General features: G+C 36.5%; 3 protein-coding genes across 7 annotated transcripts in view; all 3 read left to right on the forward strand.

The window, feature by feature from the left end:
- The window catches only part of LOC139775077 (neuroglobin), a 47,001-nt gene extending 26,939 nt beyond the window's left edge, over window positions 1-20,062 (forward strand). For both annotated transcript variants that reach the window (XM_071710840.1, XM_071710916.1), the window contains one exon: window positions 10,732-20,062. In XM_071710840.1, the coding sequence (XP_071566941.1) occupies window positions 10,732-10,887 (156 nt within the window). In that variant the 3' untranslated portion in view covers window positions 10,888-20,062. The remainder of the gene's footprint in view (window positions 1-10,731) is intronic.
- Window positions 7-7,318, forward strand: LOC139774815 (piggyBac transposable element-derived protein 4-like). The gene is made up of 2 exons (XM_071710331.1): window positions 7-1,751; window positions 4,286-7,318. The coding sequence occupies exon 2, from the start codon at window positions 4,299-4,301 to the stop codon at window positions 6,036-6,038; it is 1,740 nt and encodes a 579-aa protein (XP_071566432.1). The 5' UTR covers window positions 7-1,751; window positions 4,286-4,298; the 3' UTR covers window positions 6,039-7,318.
- Brms1 (breast cancer metastasis-suppressor 1-like protein) lies at window positions 20,031-24,448 on the forward strand. 4 transcript variants are annotated; one of them, XM_071710707.1, is made up of 3 exons: window positions 20,031-20,120; window positions 22,363-22,585; window positions 22,917-24,448. In XM_071710707.1, exons 2-3 carry the CDS (start codon window positions 22,368-22,370, stop codon window positions 23,389-23,391), a joined length of 693 nt encoding a protein of 230 aa, XP_071566808.1. In that variant the 5' UTR covers window positions 20,031-20,120; window positions 22,363-22,367; the 3' UTR covers window positions 23,392-24,448. The 4 variants fall into 4 exon arrangements, with proteins under 4 accessions (XP_071566808.1, XP_071566549.1, XP_071566720.1 ...); XM_071710448.1 differs by lacking the exon at window positions 20,031-20,120 and adding an exon at window positions 20,958-21,089; XM_071710619.1 differs by lacking the exon at window positions 20,031-20,120 and adding an exon at window positions 20,966-21,056.
- The last annotated feature ends 364 nt before the right edge of the window (window positions 24,449-24,812 follow it).

Consider the following 24,812-nt stretch of genomic DNA (forward strand, 5'->3'; position numbering starts at 1 on the left):
GTGAGTCCTCCTTGAAAGAAAACGCAAATCGCCCACACGCACTTCGCCATATATAGTACATACAAGGCATATGACACAGCATAAACATGCGATGGACGTGCCCCAGTTATCGAACTATTAACTAAGGGAGAAAATAAGACAATTGTAATATGACTGGGGGAGAAAATGGGACAATGTACCTAAATACAAAATTAGCTTTGATGTATGAAGTTTCTTAATGAGAAAGTATGCGCATTCGATAAATTAAGAAATAAATTAGCTTATTGTTGGATATACATAATAATAATAATGACTTATTTATATTAGCTTTAATATATGAAGTTCCTTAATAGGAAACTATGCGCATTCGATGAATTAAGAAATAAATTAGCTTAGATATAATAAAGATAATGATTTATTTTAGTCATTCTTGTTTGTGTGCACATTAGGATGTACACTTTAAAAACTATTTTGATTGTAAAAACTGTAATGATTGAGCGCGAAAGTATTAAAAGATGACTAATTGTATACTTACAATAATCAAGTAATTTTTCGGTAATAATGTAATCGGTCTTAGATTAGAAATTCGAAATACTTTGGAACATTTATATCACTTTTTAAAAAGATATATGTAATTTTGCGTAAATAAGTTCGACTTGTCTTACGCGTTAGAACATTGGTAGTACCTCAGAATATACCGGAAAAGCGCGCGAGAATTCCTCACTCGTCGGAGATACATCTCCCATCTCTTGGTGAACATTTTCTCTTTGTACCGCGTTTATCTCTCGCTACATAGAAATCAAAGAGAGACTAAAGTGGAAACTTTTGGGGAAACTGTAAACTATTTCAGGACCTGTTTCCGAGCAAGAGATTTATGCACAATTAAAGTATAACGATGCTCGACGTAACAAACTTTCGTTGCGTTTTCTCATAATTGTACATAGACGTTTAACTCTTGCGATACGTTGCGCGTTTAATTTCTGCGCACTCTCTTAATTAGAGGAGATTATTTTTAAAATCTCTCTTTACATTTTTTTTTTTTACTTACATCAATTTTTGTTTGAAGAATAATAATTTATGACTTTTATTTTATTTTTAATGAAATAATTAAGGCGATGCTGAAGTCATCTGTTTTACCGACAAAATGTAATTTTCGCGTACATACATGCTTTATTGATTCTATAGAATTATAAATTCTTTTCCAAGATTGAAATATACACCCAAACGGAAAAGGGACGAGTTAACTTTACGTTGAGAAAGAAAAAAAATTATATACAATAAAAGATGGCATGTGCGCGAAAATTAGGTTCTGTCGGTAATTCCGAGCACCGCTTTAACCCTCCGTGTGCATACGCGGGTCTACAGCGTCCGAGTCGAAATAACGTCTGCTCGTAACGGCAAAATTGGCATGCCTGCCTGCCTGCCTGGCTCCCCTCAAAGCCGAATACGTCCCGGCTGGTTTCGGCTGACGGCGTTTTTCCCCCTCTACTTCGCACACAAAGACACTCCGTCTATTCGTGTAACTCACGCGTCACACGAATAGACCGAGCGTTTTTGTATGCGTATGTAGAGGGGGAAAGCTCCGTTAGCCGAGACTAGTCGGAACTTGAATCTGGCTTCTCTGGCTCCCCCTCTTTAAAAAACGTAGGTTGGAGAGGGACTCAACGATCCATAGCCGTTACGAAAGAGCAATATGTCGCCGAGTGCCGAGCAAGTTAGAGACACGCACGGACGTCTCAAACCCACGTAAGCACTGAACGTGATCTTTTTCTGTAAGTAACAATTTTGCTAATTATTTATTACATAAATAATCTCTAGTCACAGTGGTCGGAATTAGTACATTCGAGGCGATTTTCGAGCTACGCCTATTTCTTTCCCATTGCCTGTCCGCTCGGCTGACGACCACGCCGCCGCTCTAGGCACAGGACTGTCACATGTCCGTATGAGCTTGCGAGGGGCGCTCTTTTTAATTATTATATGTATATAATCTATTCTTATCGAATTTTTTAAATCAAAATCCTCTGTTTTTTAATTTTTATATACGCATGAATATATTTGTTATAACTACCCAGCTAGCACGTACACGTTTCAGAAATGTTTTATAAGCGTTTTTCCGAAACGTTTTATAACCGATTTTTAGAAACGTTTCTCATGAGTAAAAATGTTTATTCGAAAAACGTTCGATGAAATGTTTCTTTTCCGATATAAAATAACGTTTAAAAAACTATTATAGAAACGTTTAGTTTTAATGATAAAGACATTTTAGATAAAGACATTTAAAATTCCTACTTTTTACGTCTTTTGAACGTGTTTATGAAAGACTTTTGCTGTAACAATGTTGCAATTATTTATGATAAATGTTGTTTTTGGTCAAAACAACATCCCTTTAAAAGACGAATAGATCCCTTTTTGACGAATAATTGCTTCTTTAGTTTAGTTATTCGTAAAAAATGGAATTTCGGACGGCAACCGAAGCTCAGCGGACGAATTATTTTCAACATATCCTACATATTATATTATACTATAAACAATTGGTAGATAGTGTTCGCTTAATATAAACAAATATTAAAAACAAGGGCTTGCGAACTAGCAAGATATTCGAGCTGCTATAATATATTCTGAATATTACAGATAATCAAAAACAAACGTTTCGGCCAGTACTATGGCCTTCTTCAGTGTAACAAACAATGACATTGATCGCTGAACATAAATAAACGGAATAGTCGTTACATATTAAAATTAAAAATTACAGTAACCCCCTTTGTCCTAACAGCACGAATATCTTACTAGTTCGCAAGCCCTTGTTTTTAATATTTGTTTATACTATAAATTTGTAATAAATTATTTAAAAATGTCATATATGCTATATTATATTATTATATATAATTTTATCTTCAATTTTTTATTTGTCAATAATTTTCGTGGATCTGTCGCTACCCAAAAAGTATTATTTTGACCCTCCTGAATAATTCAACTTTTTTAAAGGTATCAATCTGCACTATTTTTTTTCTTGAACACTTCTAAAGTAAAAAATTTTAAAATGATTTTTTTAAATATTGCATTGAAAAAAATTACAAATTTAAAGAAATCCTTCTCTTTCCTTTATTCTTATTCAAAATTCATTAAAAATAAAATATTAAATAAATTATTTAAAATTCGAAGTATAGGTTCCAATGGAAATCCACGAATATAGAAAACGGGCTAAGAACCCCAAGCGCGGTAAATGATGCGCAAAAGTTTTATTTTTATTTCTATTTTACATATCTTCCAATCTTGACTGCGCGCCGACTAAATTTGTCAGACTTGAAACACAGCTCCGGTTGGAGTAGTAAAATTCCCTCCTACACCTAATTAAATCGAATCGATTTAATTTTTTATGCTATATGCATCTAAATAACTGTTAAGAAATCATTGCGAAAAATATTACCTCAGCCAGGGTTCGAACCTGAAACCTCCTTCATTCCGTGAAGGTGTCGTACCAATTCGACCACTGAGGCATGTGGTAATATTTATCGCAATAACCTATTATTAGTTGTAATTAAAATTAGTTGCGATAAATATTACCACATGCCTCAGTGGTCGAATTGGTACGACACCTTCACGGAATGAAGGAGGTTTCAGGTTCGAACCCTGGCTGAGGTAATATTTTTCGCAATGATTTCTTAACAGTTATTTAGATGCATATAGCATAAAAAATTAAATCGATTCGATTTAATTAGGTGTAGGAGGGAATTTTACTACTCCAACCGGAGCTGTGTTTCAAGTCTGACAAATTTAGTCGGCGCGCAGTCAAGATTGGAAGATATGTAAAATAGAAGTAAAAATAAAACTTTCGCGCATCATTTACCGCGCTTGGTTCTTAGTTAGCCCGTTTTCTATATTCGTTAAATAAATGATGTTTATCAAAATAACTATAAAATCGTCAACTACAATGTAGACAGATGTTTTGTGAATTTTTTAACACTTTTAAAAAACTTTAAGGTAGGGAAAATAACGTCAGACGCGACAGACCCACGTATGCACTATAAAGGTAAAAAAAACGTATACAGGTGCAGAATTAATATAATTGCGCCCCTCGCAAGTCCTGCGGACATGTGACAACCCTGTGCTTGAGCGGCGCAGCGTGCTCGTCATTTGTAGGGCTCGCCAGCCGAGTGGAGAGGCAAGGGGAGAGAAGTAGACGTAGCACTCGAAAATCTCGTCTTGAATATGCTAATTCTGACTTTCTGACCACTGATTTATGTTGTTTTTGGTCAAAACAATGTCCTCTGAAAAGATTTTAACGAATAGTTGCTTCTCTATTTAGTTATTGTCACAAAATGGAATTTCGGACGGCGGCCGAAGCTCGTTACTCGTTTCGACCTCGAAAGATCAAAGAAGAATCGTTTGGAGATGATCCTTCGGATGAAGAGGACTTCGTCGAGGATCAAGAAACGTCGGATACAGAGCAGGAATGCGATGATGATGACGACAGTCTTTTTGAAATTAAGGAGGAAGATGAAGAAGCGGCTCTGTCTGAATCTGAACAGGTAGCGACTTCAACTATTCGTCGCCAGAGATCGTTTGTTTACGGAAAAAATAAGCACAAGTGGTGTCTACGGGCTCCTGAGACTGAAGGTCAACTATCTAACACTGTAATCTACATACCGGCTCCGAAGAATGGTGCTGTCAACGCTTCTTCACCTGTAGAGATGTGGTCGTGTCTGTTCACGGATGAAATGATTGATATGATCGTGCAGCACACAAATAAGGAAATAGATAGGCACGTGCAAGAAATGTCCACAAATGATCGAACATATAGCACTACGGCTACGGAAATAAAAGCATTCATAGGGCTCTTGTATTTTGCCGGCGTGAAAAAAAGTGCTCATGTGAATATTGGAGAACTGTGGTCAACAGAATTCGGTTACGTTCTGTTCAAGGCAGTAATGTGTAGCCGTCGTTTTGGATTCCTTGCTGCTCGATTGAGATTCGACGACAAAAATACTCGCGCAGAGAGACGAAAACATGATTTGTTGGCTCCTATAAGAGATTTGTGGGAGAAATTTATACAAAATTGTATGACGAATTACACACCTTCTGAGGAAATGACTGCTGATAAGCAGCTATTCGGTTTTCGAGGCAAATTCCCGGCAAAAGTTTATATAAAAAGTAAGGAACGTTATGGAATTAAGATTATGTGTCTGAATGATGCGACAACTAATTATTTATATAATGCTCTTCCATACGTGGGGAAAGTAAACACGCTTGCTGGTGAAAGTATTCCCAGCTACTACGTCCGAACTATATGTCAACCTATTTATGGATCAAACCGTGTTCTGACTTGTGACAATTGGTTTACATCAATAGAAATATTCGATAAGATGCTCAAAGAATATTCGCTATCTATGGTTGGTACAATAAGTAAAAATAAGCAACATTTACCGGAATCGTTCAAGAGAACCGCAGCGGCAGGTACTGTACGTTATGCTTATGATACCACAAAAACGTTGGTATCCTACTGTCCCAAAAAAAATAAAGTCGTGCTGCTGCTTTCGTCATTGGATCAAAATGGAAAAACTAATCAAGTGCCTGGTAGGCCGGAAATTGTTGAATATTATAATCGGACGAAAGAAGGCACAAATTGTTTCAGTCACCTCTGCAGCTTATACTCGTGCTCGAGAGGAACTCAGCGATGGCCCATGCGGTTCTTCATGGGAATGTTGGACCAAGCAGGAGTCAATTCTGGCATTTTGTTCAATTTACTTCCTACAAATGCAGTCCTAGATCAACGAGAATTTATGAAAGAGCTTGTCTTAGCTCTTGTGACACCTTATTTAAGAGAGAGAGCGCAAATGCCGACACTCCGCAGGGATGTCAAGGAGAATATATTAAAAATTCTAGGAGAAGACGACAATCCAAAAGCGGGCATTGCAAAAACGGACAAGCTGCTGAAACGTAAGCGGTGTAGCATGTGTCCAACGAAAATGGATCGAAAGGTTGCATGGTGCTGCTACGAGTGCGGGAGAGCGGTTTGTGAGGAGCATCGGCGCATGATATGTATCAATTGCATTGAATGAAAATGTAAACCAATTATAAATTTTTTCTACGTATCCTATTTTTTCTACATATATAGGTGCGCAACTAAGTTTCCGGGTTTCACACATAGATGGCACCAATAACACATGTACTCGACTTACATGTCTGAAGTTGTCTGAAGTTATAGCTTGGACATCTGTTAACAATAACCAGTCGTTATATAAACACATATCGCAACGCAAAAATATTTTTTCTAACAACGGAGATGTCGAGTTTTGTGCCAAATAAACAGCATTTGCGGGAAGCTTTGCTTTTCTGCTTTAACTTGAAAAAAAAATGCAGCTGAAGCACGTCGTTTGCTTGAGGAGGCCTACGGCGAACATGCACCATCGAAAACTACCTGTGAAGATTGGTTTAAACGCTTCAGAAGTGGCGATTTCGACACTGAGGACAAGGAGCGCTCCGGAAGACCAAAAACAATTGAGGACGCCGATCTGCAAGCGTTATTGGATGAAGATGATACGCAAACACAAGATCAACTTGCGGAGGCATTAAATATGACTCACCAAGGTATTTCCAAACGTTTACATGCCATGGGAAAAATTAAAAAGGAAGGAAAATGGGTGCCGCATGAGTTGACTGAGAGACAGATGGAAAATCGAAGAGCCACTTCCGAAATTTTGCTTTTGCGGCATGAAAGAAAGAGTTTTCTTCATCGAATTGTTACTGGCGATGAGAAGTGGATATATTTAGAGAATCCCAAACGCAAAAAATCGTGGCTTTCACCTGGTGAAGAATCAACATCGACGGCACGGCCAAATCGTTTTGGAAAGAAGACAATGCTCTGCGTTTGGTGGGACCAGAAAGGAATCGTGTACTATGAGCTGCTGAAACCGGGCGAAACTGTCAATGGGCATCGCTACCGACAACAACTGATCAATTTAAACCATACATTACTCGAAAAACGGCCAGAATGGGACACGAGACACGAACGAGTGATATTGCAGCACGACAACGCTCCGTGCCATCGCAGTTCCATCGTCCAGGACACCATCAAAATGGGATCTGCTACCGCACCCGCCGTATTCGCCAGACCTGGCGCCTTCCGATTATCACTTGTTCCGGTCGATAGCGCATGGCTTGGCTGGGCTACACTTGACCAATTTCGAAGAAGTGCAAAATTGGTTGGATGAATGGTTTCGGTCCAAAGACGCGTCGTTTTATTGTCGCGGTATTCATGTATTGCCAGAGAGATGGCGAAAATGTATAGCTAGCGAGGGACGATACTTAGAATAAACCATTTTTTGTATTTCTCTTGAAATTTTCCATTTTTTATTGATTAAAAAAACCCGGAAACTTAGTTGCGCACCTAAAATTTTTAATAAATTATTGAAAAATGTCGCATATGCCATATTATATATAATTTTTAACTTATATAATTAAATTTTTTATTAACGATTTTCCCTACTAAAAAGTATCATTTTGACCTTCCTGAATAATTAAACTTTTTTGAAGATATCTGCATTATTTTTTTCTTCAACGCATTTCTGAAGTGAAAAACCTTAAAAGGATTTTTTTCTGCATAGAAAAAGTTACAAATTTTTAAAGAAACCCATTTCTTTCAAAGTTTATTAAAAATAAAATATTTAAAAAACGATGTTTATTAAAATGATTATAAAATCGTCAACTACAATGTCTTATGAATTTTTTTCAGATTTTTTAAAATACTATAAGGTAAGGAAAATATTCGGACGTGACAGACGTGTGCACTGAGAAAGTACAAAAAAAAAGACATGTACCTACACACGGAGGGTTAATATCAAATTTTAATTATTTTAAAAAATATTGTAATCTTATATCTAACTCAGTATACATTAGAATTTAGAGTGGACGGGATTATGAGCTCGTACTGTTAATTAAAAATATAATTTTATGTTCTGCTTTGTACGCGATTTCTCGTTCAACATTTTATGGTTCGCATTACATTTTTTCGCGAAATTTATCCCGTTCTTTTGTAAAGAAGAGAAATTTGCAACAAGAGAGATTGGATAACAGATGTTGAGATTTTACCCCGTAACATCGCTATAACTCGTCGGTATTTTGTTCCTTCATGGTCTTTCATAATCCGCTGCACAGCTGGTGTTCGCCATTTGTTTGCTACGTTGCCCTGCATGATATCTAATAAAAAAATTCTTTTTTAATTATCCTTACGTTTAACGACTCGGGAACAACTGCTAAAATAAATATAAAAATTATCGTAAGAAATAAAGACGTTAAAATCTTATTTTACGGTATTCGGTCTTTTGCAAAAAAAAAACCATATTTCTGTTGCACGAATGTTTCTTATTGCAAATAATTCTTTAATATAAACACATTAATACAAGATACAAACTTTTTTTCAACAAAATGTCTTTGTAAAATACATGAATATTATTTCAAGAGAGACCAACTCGAAATAATACATAACTTCGATTTGATGCAAACTACATCAGAGATGCCTGGAAGAAGGGCAGCCGTTGCTCATAGGACTTGTAAATATTCCATAACTTTACTTACGATTCTGTTCAGTCGAAAATACTTCGGACGCAGAATATGAAAATCGATGCGATAACTTTTCTGACATCCGAGTCGATTGTAACGCGAACACAAATCGATACGCTGCGAAACATTAAATAATTGAACAACACGAAATTACATTTTTGCTATGATTGAAGTGAGGAAAATTGGCGGAAATTCCGACGTTTCGTCGGCTATATATAATCGAATATTACACAGTTAATCATTCGACTTGGTTGAATAAATTTGATAGCTGCCCGTGTACAAACAAATGTAGAATTCATTGAATTAATTACATTTTAATGAGAGAATGCATTTTCCCAATATGATTGCATTAATTGTATACGTTGAATCAACTGGCGTTTCGTTGAATATATATGATTTTCTCAATAGACTTGATATATTTGTGTTTGAACGAAAGCATACGTCAATTTTATTCATCCAATAAATCTTTCTTCCTCATATATCGGTGAATTCATACATAAACACATTCCAACTTAATCTTCCTCAACCAGAAAGATAAAAAAAATAATATTTGAGTTTTATGCTCTTATAAAAATAATGCTACACGTAACAATAAATTTCAATTGGTGTAAAAACTATAAATAACAATATACATTGACGTTGATGCGGTAAAATGCGGTAATAAAAAGTAATAATTCACGTTGAAAAGAAAAAAATCGTTAAAAGAGCACCCCAATGCAGGTACGCAAAAGTAATAACGTTTCTCTACTTTCTCGCACATGCATGCAAGTTTTTATGACTTTCGCGACGATCGAAACGGAATTTTCTTTGTGCATGTGAAAAGGAAGTCGTGTGCTGGGAGCTCTTTCCCTGTCGTTTTATCTTCTCGCCAAAGAAAAGGAATAAAGGAATTATGTAGAAAAAGGCAACCGTAAGAATACTTAAAAATGTGGTTAAAAATGGAAATAGAAGGTATTTTATTGAAGTAGAATTTCAAGATGAAAAAGCAATATTATATATTCTTAAGATATGATATAATTCTATATTTAAACACCGTTAATCATAATAACTTGTAATACATATATTTCATGCGAGAGATATTTTCTTTTGGAATTAATCTCGATCGAGGACAACTCTTGTTATTTAGTTCTTTCTAAAATGCAGCCTTTAGCGCTTACGTAATTCTGAGTTTTTTTTATATCTCTCGGATAGGAAGAAAGTCAAGTTATCTGCACAGTACAAAGAAGGTTGAGGATTCACATTACGAAATGTCGCATTTATTGGCAGTGCGAAACGCTTGTTCACAGTTCCAATCTCTTGGCACGAAATCAAACCCGGTTTGCCTTATCCTTTCCCGTCTAAAGTCTAGTGGATTTAGTCACTGTATAGGATTGATAATTCCTGCCGGACAATCCTAGGAGGGCCATTGTGAGCCGTGGATATGACAATCGCAACACAATCGTCGATTCAATCGCCGATTCTCGCATTGTTGACGATCATGCCGCTGGAAATGAATCGAGGCTTAAATATTCGGCGTATCAATATTATCTTCCTGCACGATAACGACCGTAGTTTCAATTTCATCAATGCTAAAGATAAATCTGAAGCAAACCAATGGAACATTTTTCTAGATATTTCCCTTCGTCTATAAACGTGTCAAGTCAAGTAACCGGAGAAAGAAAGAATTACACAAGAGTATTATGGAACTATGGAATCAATTTGGAAAATTAGTTTCACTGAATGACTATTTACTTGAAACACCATTTAAAATAATATATATAACTAAGAATAATAATATACTAAGATTTTTTTCAGTTTTAATCGAATCGCAAATTTTATAATAAGGTAAAGGTACCAATACCCGAACATGTACCTATACCCGGACACCTTTATTATTTATAAGTATAACGCGAATTAAAATCAAAGATAAAAGTATTTTTTCTTGTAGTTTGAAACTTCAGTTATAATATCCAAACGTTTATTTCCATAAATTTATATTTTTTTAAAGGTATCCAGACACAGGTACGTGTCCAGGTATTGGTACATTTCCTACGCTTAAGTGTCCGGGTATTAGTACCTTTACCTTACAGACCTAAATCTCCCAAAAGTCGTCGCTGTTTTATCGAATAATTGATATAATTGTTTTAAACTGTTTTAAATATACACCAGCAAAAGTATACTGTTCTCACACGCGATCGAACGTTCTGCTTCCAGAAAATCGAGAAGCCGTTTCTGGATGCGGTGGAACGCACGCTGGAGGACCGATATTCGGAGAACGTGGAGAATATCTACAAGCTGACGATCAAGTTCATCATCGAGACGCTGATCGACGGCTTCGACAAGGCACAGAGCGACAAAGCCAAGTCCTAGTCGTCCCGAGGATCCGGCACGCACGCGATCGCCCTCGATCCTGCAAGATGTTGACCGCCCCCCGGATCGGCTTGGTCCCCCTCCGACGCCTGGAACGGGAGAAAGCCAGCCGCCGCCGTCGAATCTTGAGAAGACGACGACGAGGACAATTGTCGTCCTTGCGTTGGTTCACGTCGCTGCTACGTTTCTCCGCGGATTCCTGAGAAACAAGCGAAATGCGAGCGCGTGGCGTTTTACGCCGTCGCCCTCGCCGGCCTGAGATCTTTTTCCTCCCCCTCGAGCGGGTCTCGCCATTAAACGTCTCCGAATATTAAGAACACGATCCCGAGTCTGCTCTTCGGGATCTTTTCGCAAAAGCCGCGCCATAATGCGAAGCGAAAGAGCCGCGCGGCTCTCCCGACGGTCGAAGGGTTCTTTCTTATCTCTTTTATCTCAACTTGACTAACGATTAATGTTGATTGAATTATTCTATTATAGACACGTAAACGCGAGTCTAATTCAATGACACGAAAGTCCAAAAAACGTATGAAAATGTCTAAAAACATTTGAAGTTTCCGATCTCTTTTAGATATCTTCATTTTTTAAACAATGTTTGAGGATATATTCATAAGAATGAAAACGTGACAAATGATTTAAAACGTTTTTTTTTACATTTATATAACATTAAAAATTGGATTCGAATTGCAAGTTAGTTATATCTTTTCAGGTAGCTTATTTCAGGTAATTTCGCAAACGTCAATTTTAATGGTAAGTTTAACTGATTCTTCGCCTCCTTCTAATACCAGTTTCGGCAAAGAGGCAAAGAGTAGTTAAACTAAGATTAAAGCGTACCGACGGCAGTGAAACCAACCCGTAAGCGCTATAATTCGAAGTTTATCTGGAATCTACCGAGTAATCGACCAACTTTTTACGAACGGTGCTAAAACGCTCGTAGGGAAATTGGTTCTCTGCAGAGAGACTTGCTTTTGAAATTTATGAATTGTGTGTTTTTTTACATACACAAAATATTGTCCGCGAATGAACAAATTCCGGGAGATAAAAACAAAACATTCCGGGAATGAAATACGTGCTTTTGTGAATTTATCAAATTCGTGCCATGGCATCAAGATACCTCAACTCGTTAATATTTGTTTTTTTTTGTTTTACCGGAGGTTTATGTTTCATCTTGCGCATGAAACGTAATAAGTTGTAAATGTACAGCATTTTGGGGAAAAACGCTAGTCTTAACATTCACTGGATTCTCTTTAAACGAATACTTCCTTTGATGAAAATAGATCTCAAAGAGATAAGTTCGAGTATTTAATTGTCGTATCGCGCGTGTACAAGCAAACATCTATTTTTTCTATTATTTCTATCTATTTTTTATATCATCCGCTATTTCTCTTCATTAAAAATAGACTACCTTTAGTTTTAATATATTTAACAGAAGTAAAACGTAAAGTGACACGTCGTTATTGATCAGACACAAAATTAGAAGGAAAGAGGTGGGAGAGTGTTTCTCTTCCACAAGAGAGACCGATCTTAAGAGGATTACTAATTGTAAAACGTAACTTTGGTCATACCTTAATATGATACCTTAACTAATAAAGGTAGTAAAATAATTTGTTTTTTTATGAAATTTTAATATAATATATATTAATATCTTCAAGTTTAAAAAAAAAACCGGTTATAGAGTGTCGTTACGTTAAATCGTTCAGCGCTAATGTAAAAAACAACCTGAGGCATTGAAATGCAGAAAAGAAAACGATTAAAAATTTATATAAAGGGGAATAAGTCTGATATTTAATATTGTACTGTTGTCAAATTACGCAAAATCAAACAGATAGGATTGACATATTTGATTTGAAGATATACATTTGACATTTTTTTCAATTATGATCTTTTTATAAAGGTCATGTTTTATATAAAGATTATATGCTATTCTTTTTATAAAGGACTTACTTTCTCGAACTCTTAATACGTGTATAAAGATGGATAGTAATTTTTATACTTATTTCTGAATCGTAATCATGGACGTCTTTTGCAATCGAGACTTTATCGTGGCATCTGATATCATTAACTGTCGTCACGTCGAACGATATCCTTTGGATGGTGTTGCTCTCACGCGAGATCATAAAAATAAAGAGCACGACGACGAAAACAAAATCTCACCACAATAATTTCTTTCATCTTTATGGATTTTCTTATTTTACTACACTCACAATCAGATAAAACTAGGACAAAATCTTATAAATGCAATATATCATCTATGGATATATTTGAGCATTAGTCTCATTATTCCTTGTTGAGACAGGTGCGTTTTATTTTTTTATATTAAAATTTCTATTTAAAACTTTTCTTTTGTGTGTGTATAAAAATTACACGTAAAAAATATATTAACTCTCGCTGCCCACCTGCTTTAGAATTTTATATAACCTACCTAGGGTCGTTTTTGACCCTACCTTGTAATTCTTGATTTTATATTTAAAAAATGAGTTTTTGACATATAAATAAAGGATATATTTTTTTAAATATATAAATAACATTTTTATTGAAATCAATAACAAAAGTATAAATATTGCTACGAAAATCTTTGGTAAAATTATCTTTGGTAAAACAGGAAATAACGCCATTTTTAGATGCGTGGGGTCAAAAAAGACCCCAGGTGGATGACGCAGATTAAAGGCAATAATGAGATTTCAAGTCCTCGCCGCATGAGGGGATAGATCGAAATAAAAGTTCTTATTACGATACCATTACAAGCAAAATGAAGTTCGACCGACCGCTAATATTCGTCGCACACAACGCCGGTTTTAAGGGTCTATTACGTCGCAAGAACTCTCATTAACTTCTCATGAGTGCCATAAAAGCCCCTAATGCGTATTCTTTCATTAAACGCACTCGCACTCGCACATAATTAACTATGAATTCACGGACATTAAATGAAAGAAAAGATGCTTCCGTTTGGTCTTCTTTTCACGCGTTTTTTTACGCCAAAGGCCTTTTACGGATAACGATTATTCATTCTACTAATAACGTTAAGCCGCTTTTACTCGCGTGGGATGTAAAATACCCTGCAGCTTTTCAGAAGGTCATAAATCGCAGAAAATTCAATGAACCGCCATAAGATTTGCATCGGTGTGCGTGCTGCAAATCGCTCGCACTTTGAAAGACATAAATCGCTCAAATCTGAATCATTTAGCACTAACCAATGTTTGCGGAAAGGGCCTTATATATGGCGCGCGTTTATTTTATATCCGCATTAAGCCGCGAGAATCAGGGGTACGAGTTCATCGGGATCGATTTCATATGCGTTTCCGACTTTCAATATGTGCTCAATAATTGATACAAACGCGGTGGCAGCGGCGGCAATGGCGGCCAGTCAATCGACGTTGACTGTTGCCTTTTATTCGCGACGGCCTTGGATTACATAAGTCACGCAGGATACCCTCCCACAATGCGAGGCCGAATGCATGTGAATGCAAATGTCCATTGTCTCGGAACGGGGTCGCGATTTAATCGTAAAAACGGCGTCGCCTCGCCCTCGCGAGCGTTATATTCCCGGCGTCCTCACGCGCAATGAAAATTTGTTTGTCTGATTTCGCAGAACTTGTCGTGCTTGTCGTAAACTTGGAACATCGTATAAAATCTGTGTGAAAATTTGAACTCGTCACGGAGTAACTAGGGGTTCTTCCGCGCGATGTAATACGCACTTAGAATTTCGATACACCACGCGTGCGACGACTGACGTTTTAATGAAACGTCAACCAGGATTGACGTTTTCACGTTGTTTTGTTGATTTAACAGATTTAACTTGTAAAAGGCAGTGACAGTCGCACACTACTGCATCTCATCGATTTAAGATAAAATTTAACCGGTTAATAAACAGCTAATTAAACGAGTATATTTGTCAAAGATTGCGTTCATATTTCGCACATTTCCAATTGGACGTAGGATTTTTCAGCTCTCGCGAAGTTTCTCAAAACTTGCGATACTTGTCAATTTTAATTATGTCACGCTTATAATTTTTCTCTTATTTGCGTACAATTCTTCTATTTCGGAATAAATAATTAAATTAGAAAAATTTGAAAAACATGTTTGTCACTATTATTGAAACAAACAGTGATAGAAATTTGTGTTACATTAGTTATACAAAAGTTCATTGTCGAGGAAAGTTGCATACAAATAATGCTTGATAATGCTCGACAACTTCTACGCTGTCCAAAAATTTCATTTCTTTTTTACGTTTGCTGCTGATTGTGAGATATATTTGAGATTGCGTGTAAATAGAGACATTTACGTTTTATCATCCCACCATCTCTGTGTTTCGTCGTAAAACAACACCATATCAATGTAAAAGCACGCACAGTCTGCGTTTCTGGTTCGCGTTCGTCACGAGATCGATTGTGACGATCGTAGATGACATGTAAATGGAGAGAGGGACACGCGGAAATTATTGATACTTCGATCGATCACAGGATTGTCATGGCAAGCGCGAACGTGAATTAGATTCTAAACGCCAAAGAGGATAGCCGTTTATATAAACTCACGTTGATTCCATCAATCTTCCACCCTGAATTTCTTCGCGACTAAAATGCATTTGAATGATCGATAACAATCCATTATACCTTATTTTCATCATTCATCGTTACTATTATTACGCGTTCCAGTATATAGCAATTTTCAATTTTCCGCTCTTTTTCTTTTTTGAAAGAATCCGTTTGAAAAGAGCATTCACTCATCTTTGTAACTTTTTACTCTGTACTTTGCACTTTGCTCTCTCATATTTCTAGCGGGAGTTCAAAATATAAAGTGAGAAACTGAAAAGTTATACTTTAATCATGAATACGCGTTCGATGTTGGTTCACTTGTCAGCGGTAAATCCGATTTCGATTCGGCCCTCGGTGACCCGCGGCGTCACCGAGGTCCGAGGTAACGTCGGTCAAAACCCTTCGATCGTCAACGGAGAACTTGTATAAATTTTTACTCGTATCATAAGTGGCAGTGGAAAAAAATGTGTGGTCTCTAAGGTAATGGGCCCTTCGCGCAAATGTCAATTTTCTAGGAGGTCTCGGGAAGGCAGAAGGCCTCTCCGTCTCTGTATCTTCCTCGCCGTCTTTATCTATCTCTATTTCTCTCTGAGGACGATTCGCGCCCATGTCGCTCTCTCTCTCTCTTTCTCTCTTTCTATGCTCGGACCCGGCGAGTCGGTACGTACCCTTGAAAAAGGCCGCGACACACGACGTTGGACGACCGCGAGACACGTGACTTAAGGGGAGACACCCCAGAAGCGATGACACGCGATACGAATCCATTAGAGCCCGTGCTATGCGTGTCGTATTTTATTTTATCACGATTATTCTCGAAAAATTTATCTCGTTTAACAATCAGCGTGAAATAGAAACGCGACGTTAATTCCACCATCAAATGCAGACTATACTACCGCGTTCGTCCTAATTAAGTAAGCAATTGAGAGGAAAACTTTGTTGGGAAGAAGCGTAGTTGTTTTGAGCAGGAAAGAATTAACGCTGTACCGACGCAATCGGTACCCTGGTGGAAAAATGTCTCAGAATTTTTTACATTAATTAGAATTTTTATAAAAATTTTCAGACTTTCTCAGAATGTGCTCGGAATTTTTCAGATTTTTTACACAAACTAGAATGTTTTTCAGAAAAACTTAGATAAAATAATAATAAAATATTTCATATTTTTCCCACCAACACATTTTTGTAAAAACCTGAATAAATATGAGAAAATCTATGCAATTTATCGGAAAATTTTATACATATAAAATAGATAATTCCGAAAATCCTCATCCAATTATTTTTGAAAGTATCTGATATATATTTTTTCAGAATTTTTCATAAGTCTCAATTCTTACAAAATTTCTGAGAAAATATGAGAAATTTTTTCACCAAGGTTAGTTATTTCCACGCCGATAACTGCCATAGCAACATCTCCGCGTTTTCTACCAAAATAACACTTTTCATTATTAGGGCACTCTGCAAACGGCTTAAGATCCCACGGTATTTAAAGATGAGTTACCTAGTAGACGTTCGTTGTTTTAGGATCGTTCGCGAGCGTATTCGGAAAATGTCAGACTCGGTTTCGCGCAAAAGAGGTGGAGAACCAAGAATAGCGCCCTACTTGTCCGAGGTTTTGTTTCTCCTTTAATCGGGATCATTAGTTTGCCCGACGGTAAGACAAAGGCGAGTTGTATCGCGGGAGAGAGAGAAGACGATAAAACTTAGCTTTGTTTTTCCTTCGGCGATGCAGTTAGCGGTTTCGCTCCCTTTTAGAGCGATACACATTACCGGTCGCCCTATCAGTTCGTTAACTTCGTTAACCGTCGTATACCACGAATAATCAAACTAACCGTCGTGCGCAGAGGAACTTCCTGCGAGACGATAAACGACGATAAATAACAAGCGTGTCGCGGAAAATCGATTTTCCAACGAAGGCAGGATGTTTTTGCGATACCGTGTACTTCGAGGTAACGCCAAGCGCACGGGACTCTCATGTTCCGCGCAAAACGGCAATTTCCATTCTGGACTTAAATTATCATTTCGCCCCACACGCGACTTTGGCGCGACATTAATATTTAGCGTGTTCGAAACACGCTATCGCAAGAAGCCTCTAACAGGGAGTCTCTCTCTCGCTCTCTCCCTCTCTCTCTTTCGTAAATACACGGTGAACGCTGAAGCTTTTCGTACTTCCATCTTAAGATTTATGTCACCGTTCATCTCGATGCGACATTAACGTTTTGTACGCTCGAGGAGGACACGCTACCGTCGACGTATTCCATCGCTAAGGTATTTAAATAGAGAGGGTTTCGAGAATGCGATTCATCATGTCACGTTCACTCGCGGTCGCTATCCCGCTCGCCGGGAACGGCGAATACGTTGCCTCAGGGAGAAAGAGTACGTGTGTTCAATAGCGAAAAAAAAACGGAGAATATAAAGAAAAAAAAAATCGCGAACGAGAGAGGGTGCGTGGCATCGCGAGACGCGACTTGGAGCGAAAGTCGCGTTTGACCACGACGAACAATGTGAACGCACCCTTACTCTCACCGAGACTAATGTAAAATCGATCGACAAATTAGGTAAGGTAATTAGCGCTTCCGCGGTTCACGACATCCTATCGCGTCGCTGAGGTTCGTAAACCTTCGTCGTAATTGTTACATTTCACCGAAAAAAAAAAATAATTATTTAAATTGACGAAATTATCTCTCCCCAAACAAATTTTAGGTCAACAAATTAGTCGATATAAACCGTTACATTTGTATATACGACAATTGCGTGGATAAATTTTAGCGGTGCATCGACATGTAATTCGTTCACATGATATGATATTTGTACAAAGGGGAGTATTGTCATTTCTTTGCCCCGAGCAATATTTTTCCTCAGTACAATATTTTATTCCAATTTTCCTCTTCAATTCATAGGGTATATGCACTACTGAATGATTGATCAATAGATATTCGCTGAATAGGCTTATTTTCATGATTCTTTAAAGTAAATTATATCTTTTCGGAAGAAAGGATCCCAGCTAGCAGAAGCTTCTAAAAGACGTCTGAAAAATTAACGTCTTTCTGCTAGCTTGGACTTAATATTACTAATTATCTCTTCTCTCGTATTATCTCGGAAATATTTTTTCATTACAGAATAACTAGTGAACTAATGGATAATTGAGGCTAACACATAAATTTTCCATCAAATTAATAATTGATATGAAATACAAAAAATGTGTATGTTGATATTATCTAAGCACCGCGTTGTGCTATTAATTCAACGCTGTCACATACTTCCTTTGGCTCTATAGTGTGATAGATCAAAGTAATCATTCACTAGTATATACCAGTTCTCATTTCCTTGCAATGTCAATTTATCTCTTTTTCCTTTCATTATAAATTCCCTCGCGCGCGTAAGCTGCGATAAAGCTTCAAATATTTGAGATGGATCACTCGAGAGATAACTGTGTGATGAAAATTTTATTTTTACTCGACGAAGAGGCGAAACAAGATCGAGCAGAAGCGATATCCCTAAGCGGTCATTTAGCGGTGCATTTACCCTAGCCGTCGATTTGCATTTCAGTTTTTAACCAGCGCGATATATCAGAGAGCGGATACCACGAAGTCGTTCGGAGCCCGCGCGACTTTTCCCCGGCGAACTGCGATTGCGCCGCTAATAAATGTTGCATGAAATGAATATTAAGAATCCGTGTAAAGCCGTCGCCGCACGAGAAGGATCGCGGACCACACCACCGAGCGCCCTTTTCATTCTTCCCCCCCCCCCCCCCCGTCACCGAAGTGTAACTCGAGGACTTCTGTCGGGCGTCGAATTTCGTGGCAAACAATATCGATCGCTTGAGTATCAAACTGGTGCAGTCGGGCGATAAAGCGGGGTAAAAAAAAATTGCCAGAAAAGCCGGCGTAAAACGGCGGGGAGAGGAGAAAAAGAAATTAACTCGCGGAGGAGTTAGAGCGGATTAAGTGCGTAATTTATATATATTTTTTTTTCGGCGAGGAATAATTTATCTCCCGGTGAGAATAAATAAGAAATCGACTTCGCGCAGAAGTTCTCGCAGAAATAATTTTGGAATCTTTCCTCCTCGCGTTTCTCCCATCGGGGAAACCTCGAGATCCGTCACGTATGGGTAAATGGTGACATTTGTCGGCCCGTCAGCGGCGTCCCCGAAGGACACTCCGGCATTTTACACTTTATCCCGAAGATTTAAGGGCTACTAGGAAAAGCATGGCAAGATGTGCCACGCGTTCACAACTGCACACACACACACACAGACACACACACACATACGTCCCGCGTGCGGCGGGGCTTGAAGCGACGTAAAAAGAAAGAGAAAAAAAACGAAAAAAAATGGAGAATACCGAAAAACGAAACAAAAAAAAAATATTTCGTACGGAACAAAATGCACAAAACGAGCTCTGTACCTTCTTTTCTCGCAGAAATCGAAAGACCTATCTAACCGAAAGTCTTCATGAAACGCGCAGGAAGCACACACGAGAGAGAAATATATATTATTATATAAATATATATGAGATATAAAAAAAAAATTGCTAGTATACCTTGCAGTTATGCGAATGTTGCATTGTCTAACTGTTTGTTCCATACAGATCCAGATGTATTATTGTATCCGATGGAGTATTATATATCAAAATATATAATATATATCTATATATATTATGATCCTCCGGTGGAGCTTACAGAGTTCTTCCGCTTCTCCCAATTTTTCCAGTAAGTAAAATAATTTCGAATCGTATTTAAGTTTCAATTTTATACGTTTTAGATTTTTTAAATTCATTTTAGTTATAGTCTTTCTTTTACAACTACCGATACAAGCTCGACAATCAAGAGGAAATTTATTCTTGTAAAAAAATAAGAAAATTCCATGCCTTTATCTGCATCTTTTTTATTGTCGTTAGACTAAATAATAATTAAATTGAAACGAACTAAATCAAAAATTTGAAAAATATATATGATCATATTTTATGCAATTCAATTAACATTTTTAATTTTCCTTACAATCTCTTCAATTCAACTGGCACAATTAAAATTTTTAGCTATACAATCTGTCGTCCGATTATATGTATAGCTTTCCATAAGTTATATAAACAAAAAATTGATCGATAATATTTTATATAAAAAATCAATATTCAGTCTTTCTTTTAACAAAACATTGCAAGTATAATTGTTCAACAAATTGACGGTCGATTATATTAATCGGAGTTTAATCAGTCGACTTATTATCAGAGGGTAAATCCAGGATGATCGGTAAAAATCATCTCTTTCATTTTGAACGAATTTTATTCGTGCGCTTAGCGTCAGCTGTAGTCGCAAAATGTAAGCCACGTCGTCGAGTTTTCTCTGTAGATAACATATGCCTCTCTTAACGAAGATATTTATTCAATAATTTTTTACGATCAATTATACATCGGTCTTATATTTTGAATGCGGAGAATGTAATAAAGGACAAGCTGGACAAGGAAACTTCAAAAGAGCGGCTGGATACATTTCGATCTAATCTAGTGTCTTTTCCTTTCGTCACGCAGTTGGTACCTTCGTGCTCCGGGCTCCGGCGACACTGGTCACTGGTGGGCGGCTGGTTGTCAACAGTTGTCAAGCATCGCGATTCGCGCGTACCGTACGCCGAACGAACGAACAATCGAGAAGGTGCATCAACAAAATTAATAAAATCATCACTTAGTAAGTGTATCGATAACGCAGCGAGAAGCTCGTCCGATTTGGATTTTAGATCGTTGATCGATATGCGATGGAAAGTTTTCTGGAAACCTGAAGTTTCTTCGTCCGGCCGTGTCTTTGGAGTAACACGTAACCTCCTGCTTTGCGCGCGAATAAGTTTTACTTATATGTCGTAAACCGAACAGTGAGGCGTTAATTCCTACAAGAATTAAATCTACGGATGTACGGAAACGATATTTCCAATAGCGATGCTCCGGTTACGTCGATATAAGCTTTGCCTCTGTATAGGTTATGTTGTGAACAGGATTGTGCGGTAAATTTCAAGATTATGTCTTCATGGATTGTTCACGTATTGTTTACATTATGTTTACACGAACCTTTTTCATGCAGATAATATAATCAATGTAAATTATTATAAATTGAATGATTTATTTATTTATTTATTTGTTTATTTATTTATTTAAAAACTATCTTTTAAACTATTTTTACAAACAATCCTGCAAAAATAAAAAATAGTTTTAAACTAAATTAGATTAGATTTCAGTTATAATTTATTTGTTAACTGTACAGTGACACGAAGATACATGATGCTAATATAAATATTATTATTTATATTGCACTGTTAAACGACAAGAAGCAATATTACTTAGTTCAAGATTGTAATATGCACAATGTTTATTTTTTTATGGGTATAAAATCAAGATCTTTAAAATCATTGTTAATTTTCTGTAGCGTCTTTTGTACCCAAACTAAATAATAGCAACTGAAAATAAAATTCCAAACAAAACACAAGTTTTGGATATTTCTGACGAAATATGAATGTTCGATGGTCCATAGATTACTCATTATTTACATGATGATTCGTTAAACATAATTTACATTGTATACATGTAGATATAGATACAGATTGTTATATTTTACGCGTAAACCTAATTATGAACTCTATATCTCTTTCTTGTCGAGCATTTGTTTAGAATACATTTACTTTTCAGTATAAATATATCTATCCTTTGGAATACTTAAAAGAAAACTCGAAGTTGCTAACATAAATGATGTTTATAAGAAATTTTAGCGACAAAGATGAATTATCCAATTATAATGTAGAAGATCAATCATATTTGCTCCATTTAAATACATTTTTATCATAAAAACTCGGAGAAGCCTGGGTTTCCCTCAAATTTTTCTAAACATTCAACTTTTGGGCACCTTATTTAGATATCTTTCGTCATGTGTAGTGCAAAGAAAACATTCACTGAACGGTGAACTTATTTTACAGGATAAATGCCAAGTGTCAAGGATGAATCTGAGGGTGAAGGGGAGGAGATGTCTCACGACAGTAACGATAGTAACCAAAGTTCCGCGTCATTGGACAGCAGCGCGGAACACACTGACAGTGATGACTCGTCGGAGATGGATGAGGACGAGTGCGAGAGGAGGCGCAACGAATGTATGGATAATTTGCTTGATCTGGAAAGACAGTTTACTCTACTCAAGGAACAGTAAGTATACCATATTTATATACAATAACTTTTTATAATATATACTATAATATATATTAATCTGCACAGATATATTTAAATTTGTCTGTAGGATATATTAAAAATATATTAATAAAAATGCTTGGCAATGACAAATTTCTTCGTCTCAATATAAAAATTATAACATTAATTATTTCATTAATTTTATTAACACTGTACTAGGAACTAATAATGCATCATATAATTAATTGTGAAATTAAAGATATTGATTGTTGGTGATATAATCCATATTTTTGAGGATTTAAAAAATACAATATAAACATGTGTTTTAATAATTGTCATTTATTTTCAGATTATACCGAGAAAGAATCACGCAAGTGGACACAAAGCTCGGGGAAGTCCGTGTTGGAAAATCCGAGGAATACCTAATACCGCTGGAGCGACTAAAAGAAAATATGAAAACGAAGACGGAAGTGGCTGGAATACTAAAGCAATACAGACTACAAAATATCCAAAATAAATTCCTGGCAGAAGAGCTGGCCGCCTTTCAAAATTTTGAAAGTGAAAAAGGTTTGGTCTGGGATTGCATTCATAATGATCTACAGGACAAGATACGCCGTTTGGAGGAAGATAGGAATAACGTGGACATACATGCAGACTTGTGGTTTAATACAAGCGGCAGAAGACGCAGGAACCATTCGGAGAGAAGACGAGCGGTTTCTGTTGCAGGCCCTTACATCGTTTACATGCTCAACGACGCCGACATATTGGAAGATTGGGCGATAATAAAAAAGAGTTTAGGTAGCCGAAAAGCAGAAATAATGTAAATTATATTTCCAGTGTGTTGAAGAGCCGTTGAAAACTGCTTCCACACGTTACACGTCCATCTTTGATATGAACAGGAATTTCGTCCAACCGGAAATGGTCTGAAATTAGACGAGCAACTGGCATCCATTGAGCATTTTATATCTGTACAGTGTGCCTTGATAAAAATAAGGGTAATTATTTACTGGCCTAAATAATTACCGAATTAAAATGTCATATTTGCCAAGACGTACTTCTGTGGTACACTAGTGCAGAAAAATTATGTACATACGACTATATCGTCGGAAAAAAACTCATAATTTGAAGGAAAAAAGAGCAGATGTATATTGTCTATATTATTAATTTCAATTAATAAGAAAATTATATTATGAGTTAAACGACAATTACGTTAATCCATATTGTCAAAATTACTTGGTTTTTATATTCGATATACGTAACATTATCTTCTCTTTATTCATCTTCCTTTTATCTCCTTGCAATCCTATTGTTACCTAATTTATATTTTTTAGTCTTCCTAATATCACGAAGAAATAAGAAGATAAGCGTAAACTCTTTTTCTACACTATTCTAAAATCTATATCTATGCCTCTATTGTCATCTTCCTAATAAATTACCGAAATATTCAATATTTTGAAATTATCGCAATCGCTGGAAGATAATTCCATCATTTTCTTCTTACATTATTACGGTCTAGTCGGAAAAAAGGTTTTACCTTAATAATTAGGCCTTGGAATGAGCAATCTTGACACATAGTGTCGAAAACTGATCATTGTAAACAAAATATTGTATTATGTTAGTATATTAGAATTTCATTTAAAGAGACATTTAAGCGTACTTTGTTCATTCAAAGGCGAATGTAAAGAAGAATTGTATAAATATATTTTATTATTATAATGTTTAAATATATCATAATATTTCAATTTGAAATACATGACGGAGGATTATAGTCCGTACAATTTTTGTGTGACATGGTAATCAGTAGTGTGGCACAATGACTGAGAAAAATATTCGAAAGAACTCTGTATTATAAATAAAGTGCATTTTAATTTTTTTACAGTACACCCGGCAAATTAAATATTCGCGTCGTTCCAGTAATTCCAGCAGTTTTAATTAATATAATTGATTGAGCCTTTCTCGCATCCTGTCGGCGGAGCCTGCATTGCAATATGCCGATAAATTGAGCAGCTTTGCTGGTCTGTAATTTCATTTAAATAACATCGAACCATTTTTTCTGATTTTTTAAATGTTATTTCAAAATTGAAGTAATGAAATACAATACATCTTTTTTTGCTAGCAATATTCAATAAATTTTTATCCAGCTCGGTGCGTATCAAAAATTCAATGTAAGTAATGTAACTTTCGAGTCTGCATCCCGACACACGATTAATTCGCACCGTTTGGAGAATTAGGAAGAAAGAAGAGA

This window comes from Temnothorax nylanderi, unplaced genomic scaffold (genome assembly GCF_030848795.1).
Source record: "Temnothorax nylanderi isolate EJ_2023f unplaced genomic scaffold, tnyl_v1.0 TNYL_tig0001_pilon, whole genome shotgun sequence".
NCBI classification, from domain to species: Eukaryota; Metazoa; Arthropoda; class Insecta; order Hymenoptera; family Formicidae; genus Temnothorax; species Temnothorax nylanderi.

Excerpts from the sequence above, each read along its gene's own strand:
- LOC139774815 (XM_071710331.1), top strand. The coding sequence starts at position 4,299 with ATGGAATTTCGGACGGCGGCCGAAGCTCGTTACTCGTTTCGACCTCGA.
- Brms1 (XM_071710707.1), top strand. The coding sequence starts at position 22,368 with ATGCCAAGTGTCAAGGATGAATCTGAGGGTGAAGGGGAGGAGATGTCT. Across the intron at positions 22,586-22,916 it reads TTTACTCTACTCAAGGAACA|ATTATACCGAGAAAGAATCA; the intron begins GTAAGTATACCA and ends ATTTATTTTCAG.